The sequence below is a fragment of the Phoenix dactylifera genome, chromosome 7 (genome assembly GCF_051530095.1).
Source record: "Phoenix dactylifera cultivar Ajwa chromosome 7, Ajwa_hap1_PhDact_Kaust_v1.1, whole genome shotgun sequence".
Classification (NCBI taxonomy): domain Eukaryota; kingdom Viridiplantae; phylum Streptophyta; class Magnoliopsida; order Arecales; family Arecaceae; genus Phoenix; species Phoenix dactylifera.
In genome coordinates, this window is record NC_143196.1 from 662,749 (window position 1) to 671,378 (window position 8,630).

The 8,630-nt window shown below is 37.9% G+C and overlaps 1 protein-coding gene across 1 annotated transcript; it reads right to left on the reverse strand.

Annotated features, from left to right (window-relative positions):
* Positions 1 to 73: 73 nt before the first annotated feature.
* LOC103707551 (serine carboxypeptidase-like 2) lies at positions 74 to 7,962 on the reverse strand. The gene is made up of 14 exons (XM_088700871.2): positions 7,707 to 7,962; positions 7,455 to 7,600; positions 6,283 to 6,359; positions 6,099 to 6,221; positions 5,892 to 5,994; positions 5,433 to 5,470; positions 4,155 to 4,256; positions 3,351 to 3,431; positions 3,112 to 3,270; positions 2,439 to 2,510; positions 956 to 1,074; positions 729 to 842; positions 589 to 634; positions 74 to 494 (listed from the first exon to the last, which is right to left on the reverse strand). Exons 1-14 carry the CDS (start codon positions 7,874 to 7,876, stop codon positions 411 to 413), a joined length of 1,434 nt encoding a protein of 477 aa, XP_088556997.2. The 5' UTR covers positions 7,877 to 7,962; the 3' UTR covers positions 74 to 410.
* Positions 7,963 to 8,630: the final 668 nt, after the last annotated feature.

The window sequence follows — 8,630 nt, forward strand, 5'->3', positions numbered from 1 at the left end:
AATACTTGATAATCTGGCGCATCCTAACCAATCTGAACCTAAGCTATGAAACGAGGCTACAAGGACCATACTATTTAAATCCAAGAAGCAATCGTCCAAGAAGTGGACGCTTTTTTATTTTTATAATGAATAGTTGGATAATGGCAATCTTCTATTCTGCCCATTCTACTGGCAGTCTTTCCTTGGAAAAACAATCAAGATGCAACGAAGCTGGTGTATGCATAAGGGTTCACAATTTTGAAGATGAATTACTCTGGAAGCTTGGTAGCTCTTCTTTCCAATTCTGGGACTTCTTATAAGTACTTTTTGTCCCATAAAACATCAGTTGACCCCAAGCCCGCAGATTATAATCAGGCTACTGACGATTTTGGGGGCCATTATTCACAACTTAATTATGGAGGATAATCAAGCTACAGGGGGACACCAGAAAGCCACCTTTGAAGCATAGCCAAGCACTCTTTTGGCCGGTATTCTGGAGCTGTGTGTCCCGCACCCTACAAGGACAAGAATAAAACTGTGGATAAAACATCATCATTCCAATGAAGTACCTTACGATCTCCTACTATGGGCAGGAAAATTACTGTTTACCTTCACAGTTGCAAAAGTCAGGTTATTTGAGTAAGTCCTCGTGAACCTGACAAGGGAACATCAAGATTTATAATCACACGCTTTAAAGAACTATAATATGAAGCTCCCTAATGAAATTGGTTAGCGTAACAAGAGATCACCCTGCGACTTGCCCATCTACAGACCATGGCCGCCAGTCATCCACGATGGAGAAGTTGAGAGATCTAATCCATCCTTGCGTGCCCACAAAAGATACACCCATGTCGTGATCACCACTGCATAAGAAAAGCAGCATCAAATAATAACATTTTGGCGTGGAACAATAGAAAATTTAGTATAGCAGGTAAAATTAATATATCTAATTATGCGAAACGTGTAGGTACTTCACCTGTATACCAACGCTCGGTAACCTCTGCTTGTCAGATTCAGATGAAACTTTATAGAACTTGGGATATCGTATGTATAAAGTAGGTCATGGTTGCATCTCTGCCAATGTTGCACTGTCCCCTGTTTGGCATCGTCAAAAATATGCGTCTTCACTCCATTTTTCATCACTTATATCTAAACTGGAATAAATTTTAGTCTGCTTGATTGAATTATACAACCATGAGCAAGCCGTTTAACAAATAAAATGAAGACATTCTATGGTAATCCACTAACAACATTTGACTAAGACTATTGAATGGCAATCATTCATCTAGTGTGCAAGCAAATATTAAAATGTGCTTCTAAAAAGAAGAGCTCTATGTCACATGTATTTCTTGTATTCTCATAACTACTAAGAGAGCTGATTTACTGGTGCCGCATCGTAACCTGAATGAGGGGTTTCCATACTGGTATACTGTTTAATCTTACTCAGTTCCTGGACAGAATTCACACACATCCTTCGGTAATTCAAAAACAGAACATATTTATCTGATTGGTGAAGATAAATATACTATGCTGGTAGCCCCGAATGCAAAACTATCCAAGCAAAATAACCCTACAATTCTATTATTTCCTTAACAATTCCTCAATTCTTCAAAATTGCATATTAATCTCTAAAAGTTATACCTGTCAAGACATTTATAAGTCCTTGACTAGTTTAACCATTTTGTGGTCAAGGGTTACCAGAATTGTAATATGACTTACATGCTTTTGACTACCATGGGGGATAAGGGAGAGCTATAAAATAAAGTTCTTCCTTAGTCAGATTTCAGCATTTTAGGCCAAGAGTTTCCCTCATCCCATTATTTCCCGCACCCCCACCCCCCTCTTCCTTCCACATAATATAAAGAAAAAACGAAAAAAGAAAACTATCTCTCATACTTCATTCCTCTGGACAGCTTCCACGTTAAATTACAACGAATGATATGCACATTTTAAAAGAATCGACCGATTAATATGCCAGTCACAAAGATTTTAGGGACTTATTGCAAAAAAGATGTACATAATTTAGGGCTAACATGGTCAAGATATTTGGGAAAGGTAATAACTTGAACATCAATTAGCGCAGATTCCGCAAATGTCTGCTCTATTTATGGTAACCAGACTTCAAGGACTCTATGTAGTGAACCATATCTTTTCAGGGACTGTTAAGAAATTCTCTAAAAGGGAAGGATTAATACACAGATGAAGTACATTTGACAGGCTTCTATGCAGCAATATCCCTTTTAAAATGAAAGGATTAGTACACAGATCAAGTACACTTCACCGATTACCGCGCAAAAATATCCCACGAGTAACTTTGGCAAACTTTTGTCTTATTACTACCCTTAGAACGTTAAATTTGTGTAGCAGAAATACATAACATGCATGATGAGATTTTATGTTACTTACACTGTTAATTTCACTACATACAGCTCAGAAGTGAAGATAATCAGGTATAATACCTTACGAATATTGAGAGCCTCTCTAACAGTATCATTGTCTATCCAGAAGTAGGAAAGCAAGTATGCAGAACTCTGTAACAAAATACAAGGCTAGAAACAGTGAGATTTCTTGTCCAAGAAAAGCATTAACAATTTCAAATTTTATGCAAGCCAACAATCTTTACATGATTTAGCATGTATAAAAGAAAATAGGGGCAAATCTAAGTGCATATGTGGAGCTCCGTTTGCACTATTTAACAAGCACATACACATTAGTACAAAGATGAACACCTGCACAGCTGCACCTGATTGCACATATCAGAATGCACAAGCAAGCACACATAAATGCATAAACATCAGCAGTTATTTCACACATGAAACAACATGGATGCATGTACAAGCAATCATATATGAAGATAAATTAGGTGTAAGATATTACTTGACCAGCCATATTCAAATCAGATGAACCAATATTTACACATAGCAAGATTCTAAACCGAAGTCTCGAACAAGGATCAAGTTTCAACCTGAATGCAGGGATAAGAAGTAGCCTCAAAAGTCTAAATGCATTTTAAGATGCTAATGCCTTTAAGCACATTCATAGAAGAGTTTAGAAAATATATATTACGACACTTGATAACATCTGAAAGTGTTGGTGCATGTGTTAGATTGTGTTGGAGGGCTAGGGATTTACTCTACACTCCAAAGGAAGGTCAGATTTTAACAAAGGAAACTTTTCAATATCCTCTTTAAGCAATCTCCTGCTATATGCTGCAACCATGCTGGGCTTTAAGCTCACGACGTCAAAGCACACTGGCTCCAAAATTTGGAATAAGTTTATTCCCTCAATACACTGCATGTTTCCAAAAATCCATTTCCAGTTAAAGAGGTCAAAACAGTTGTTTTACTTTTAAGAGTGAATAGCACACTCACCTCAATTACAGACTGCAGATAGTTTGCACATTGTTCATTTCTAGGACTAGTATATTCTCCTCCACAACTTTTCTTGGTTGACTGAAAGAAAGAAATAGTACAGAATTAAATATTATATACCTTCTCCCAAAACTCTGTAATACTAATGCAGTTCTTCATAATAAGAAGTCATAGTGTAAACAACTCAAGAGCATTAGGCTTGGATATTATATAATATCTGTGACGAGTTTTCCCAAATTACTATTATTCTTGTGGGGAAGCTGGGACATGTACCCAACTTCAAAGTAGCAATATCTATAATAAAATTCATATGCAATAATTATGGTGCCATTTTAATGGTTGCTTTCTGAATGCTACTTTGACTATTTAAGGTCAGCATGATGTTTAGAATTCTGTAAATCAAATTTAAAATAATAATGGAATTTTACTACAAATTATCAATAAATTGCACATGAGCTAGAATTGATATAAAGGAAAGAGTTTAATGAAAATTGATGATATAAACTAACAGACACATCAACGGACATTGTCCAATAGAGACCATCATCAGATGTCTTGCAAAAGAGGTTTATCTATTTATTGAACAATCTCTATGATGTGATACTTGCCTTCCAACAACTTATTTACATCAACCATTAACAAAAAAGTCAAGGAATCCTTTGTTTGATGCATCTGACAAACCTCAGTAATGGATTGCTTAACATGGATTCTGATTGCTCAAGATGATGATGATGTTAAGTGTTCCCAAGGAAAGCATAAAGGGTTTGACATAATCTAGGAAAACGGTTGGATAAATTCTTTCACCTCATAAAGTTCGTCAGATATAATTGCCATCCCATGTGCATATGGGACAAACGCCCCTTTATCAAACTTCTCATCTGTTATCGGGTTGCCAACCAGATAACCCTGGAACCATATCCAGAAAAGAAGATTACAAGCACACAAATATAAGTAGTACATAAGCAAGATTACAGGCACAGGTATGGTACAGACGATCTCAAAATCAGCAAGCAAAATGGTGTGTATGGAAGAAACAATAACAATAACAGCCACAACAGAAAAGAAAGGCCTACGGTCTGTCATGGTGATCCCTGTACAAGAACATGAAACAAATTGTGATTGTTGTTAGTGGTCATGTCCCTATGGACCATTCGCATTGGATCCAGCTCACCAAAATTTTTTTACATATGTTACTAATGGAAATTCCAGAATAATGTGATGATAACCTTTTATTATTACATTTTAAAGTTCATAAAAGACCACTTCTTTGTTTCATCAAAACTATGATTATGTTGTAGGATTGGTAGTCGTTATACCTTATCTGTGATGGATTAGTCCATGTTGTGCAAGAAAGAAATAATGAGCTACTTTGCTGTGCAATATCTAATTAATTAGGAAAACTGGAAAACACCATATGTCAACAAAAGTGGTCAAAATTAACTTCACCTTTATGGTAATGGGTGAAAGTTTTCTTCTGTATACCACTATGGAAACAGCATGCGGTTTAAGGTCAAAATGCAGTTAGATGTAACTATCATAAAAATTCTCTATCAGTAGTGACGATGAAAATGCTTTGCATTGTTCTGTCCAAATCAGTGGAATCATGATCAAATAATTGTGAAGTCTTGCCCCATTCCCAGATGTTTGTTACTGAGTCGACCTTCTAAGAAAAGGGGTATAGATCTTTCTCCCAGCAACCATTCAGATAATTTCTAAAATAAGCTTTGCTATTATCTCAATCTCATTTTAGTCCTGAATGACTCAAGTTCACTACGTATGTAAAGCTAGAGATAGTTGGAGAGTAATTTATAAAGTACACACTAATGGATGCTATTTTGTGAATAATTTGTTCATTTAATTTCCAGAGAACATCCAAACAGCTACATATGATGCTTGGTCTTGAACCTGTCATCATTCACTTATTGCTTTCACAGATTGCAGTTCTTATACTTTCTGATAAAGGAAAAGAAAATCTAAGTGATGCTGCCAACATACCAGGAAAGATACAGAGGAAGAAGTCAATTATAATTTGTTTATGAATACACACACATTTAGGTATATTTTTTGGTAAGGTTCACCAACCTTGAGATTGTAAGAAAGTTTATCTCCATCTTGATCACCTGCAACATAACAAACCTTAAAGGCATAAAGGCAGATGAATGTGTGAATACATCAAATTTAGATTGAATATGACCTGCTTAGTAATTCTTACATTGTCGACCATCATAAATTATCCAGATTATGCGCTAATTAGTTTCCACTATTCAATATCCGGACATTGTTCTTCAAGCCCCTTTGCATTTATGTTCAAAAAACCTCGAAGAAACTACAAACATTGACAAATGATTTGATGCAATGTTGAATTTATGCTGCTAATTTTTGTTTGTAAGGAAGGCTTAAGGGAGTGGAATCTTTTTCCCCTCCCAATAATCATGGTATCTTCTGAATACCAATCTTATAGCAAAGATTGTTGACTTGTTATCACATCCGGTTTCAGAAAATTATCGATCATACAATAAACGACTATTTTTAAGAAATTACCTTTTGCTATTTCTTGAGCAGCAACTGGCACAACAATACCAGAATACGAATCTCCACCAATGTAGAGTGGATTGGAGAGGAACTCTGGGTGATCAATAAACCACTGCATCACAACCCGAGTGCTCGTAAATCAACCGCACCGTTCTCCTCCTGAACATCTTAAACATATGAATTCAATAAACTGAAAGAAATAGCAAAAGCTCCCACCTTTCTAAGGAAAGTGTGGACTTGTCGGACCGTTTTGGTGTCCCCTGTCTCGTAGCTTTTCCCCACACTCGAATAGGAGAATCCAGTTCCGACCGGCGAATCGAGAATGATGATGTTGCATACCTGAAAAACCACCAAACCTCAGAAAGTGAGAGAGCGAGAGCGAGAGCGAGAGAGATCAGACCTTAGTCCAAGTATATGGGTTGTAGACCAAGGTTGGTAGGCCTTCAGTGTAACCAGCAACGTCAAATTTTAGAGGGCCTGCAAGATTAGAGAGAGGTACACATGACATCAATCCATTAATACAATTGGAGTGCAAAATTATTGGCCGAAATACAATATAAATTGGGTTAGGTTTTGTGAATGTCACATAAGCGAAGTTTGCGCCTGCTCTATGTAACTTTATTGGAAGCATGTTCTAGGATGATAAGTTATGCTCGAGTTGATTCAGATTGGCGGCCTTCCTATGTAAGTTCAAGTTTGTCCGACTCGGCAAAATGCTCAATACGAGCTTGACCCAATCTACCACTGGGTTAATAGCTTCCAACCAAGCTCAATCCAAGGACATTATGTTTGACCCAATTTGGCACAAATTATGGCTGGGGTTGAGGTAAGTTTAAATTAAGCTTACCCTCATTTCAACCTTATTTCCTGATTGTCTCTCTTGAATAATAGGGATCACATCAACTGAACATGGGCCTGGTTTATCAAGTCACACAAATCCTATGTCCAATATACATAGCTCGACATGCGAAGAAGCTATTTCTATGCTTCAAATTTATAATATCTAGATTACAATGAAGCAACCTTAATATTGCACCAAGGCTTGCTTTCTAAAAAAAGTATTCTAGTGCACAAAACTCCTACCATTGCTGGATTTGACGGAAAGAAAGGATATATATGCACTATTACCCCAGGTATGAAGAGACCAATTTTATGTTTCAAATATATAATACCCAAGTCACAATGGAGCAATCTTGAAATGAACCCGTAATATACAAAATCTATCTAATGCATAGCCGATGTGGGACTAAGCATACGCCCGTATGGATCCTCACATCCATCTTGTTCATAGAATCATGTGTGACGGTTGTAACAACATCATCTATAACATGGTTTGAATTCCCTGCATCCATTATTATAATTTTTCTTACCCGACCCTATGGTCCTCAAGTCTCTTCCTCCTGCTCTTTAATCCATATTTGAACACTTCTAACCAATGTAATAGACTATCAAAGTGAACTCAATACTTCTACGCAGCACAACGAGTATTGAAGTGAATTCATTGACTTTGGATCGTGATCGCTAAAACTAAAAGAACCGTACCGATCAGTTTGTTGAGTAGAGGAGCCTTACCAATCTCAAACACCAATGCTGAGAGCCCCGAGCAGCCCGGGCCGCCTGTCAGCCACACTATTAGAGGATCCTCCTCCGGCTTCCTCTCAGACTTTATGAAGTAGTAGAAAAGCTGAGCATCGTTCACTTCATCCACCTTCACGTATCTAAAACATGCAAAGTAGAAGCACAAGTTGCCTAAATTTTCAGATAATTGAGAAGCAGCGGCCGTGCACCAATTAGAACATGGATGTTAAAACATGGAAAGCTCACCCGGTTTCCAAATGGAAGGGCAGGGTTCCATGAAATCCTGGAAGGTGGGTGATGGTGTTCAGAGCTGACACAATAGAAGAACATGAGAACGTTGGTAGCAGCAGTACAAATAGTATAGAAAGCATCGCTAAGGAAGAGGAGAGCTTTCTAGCTTCCTTGGCTACTGCCATTCTTTGGTCCTCGCAAATTAAAGGTCATTAGCATTTGCCACCCCTTTTGAGAGGAAGGGAAACGGGCCGGTACCTAATGACGGGCAGAGGTGGGGTTCCTTTAATGGAACAAGACAAACAAAAGCTTTAAAATTTCATGTCATTTGACAGATGAAATTGGACAGGTGACAAAAGTTTAAAAGAATGAGAAGTTGGTGGAGTTGGGGAGGAATTTGGACAAGTCACACGGAGTCACCATCTGATCGAGCCATCAAGGGTCGGATTTGTATCCATCACTTCCAAGTTTGAGTATCATACGGGTGTCCAGAGTTCTCGTCGCAACTTCTCTTGAGGGAAAAAGGATGGGATCGATGGCGTCACGGAGGGAAGCGGGCCTTCGTTCTTTTCTTGTAGAAATTAATGGCTACCTACTTGCTACTTATTTCAAATGGTTAATTATTTCAACGATAACATCACGACGGCTACGAGCGCCCCAACTAGCGCCACCCGTGTGATTATTCAACAATCTCGCAGCATATTATAATGAAATCCAAACCCATTTGCCTTCGTCAAGGAAGCGGAAAATGGTTATCTGGTCATAGCCGTAGCACGAGGCAAGCGAAGAGGCGCTGTTTGTACTCGGCGCTCGGTCACGGATGACGTACGAGACATAAGCTCTGCTTATGGTTTACTGTTCTGTTTTCGATTCTCTGTTTTCTGTTCTAATCACATTTAAGTAAATTACAACTATCACAATTTTGTGATGGCATTCTCT

Bases quoted from the DNA above. Each gene is read 5' to 3' on its own strand.
- LOC103707551 (XM_088700871.2), bottom strand. From the start codon at position 7,876: ATGGCAGTAGCCAAGGAAGCTAGAAAGCTCTCCTCTTCCTTAGCGATG. The intron at 6,360-7,454 runs GTAAGGCTCCTC...CTAATCTTGCAG, and splicing joins AGCATTGGTGTTTGAGATTG to GCCCTCTAAAATTTGACGTT. The intron at 6,222-6,282 runs GTCTGATCTCTC...GTGGTTTTTCAG, and splicing joins ACCCATATACTTGGACTAAG to GTATGCAACATCATCATTCT.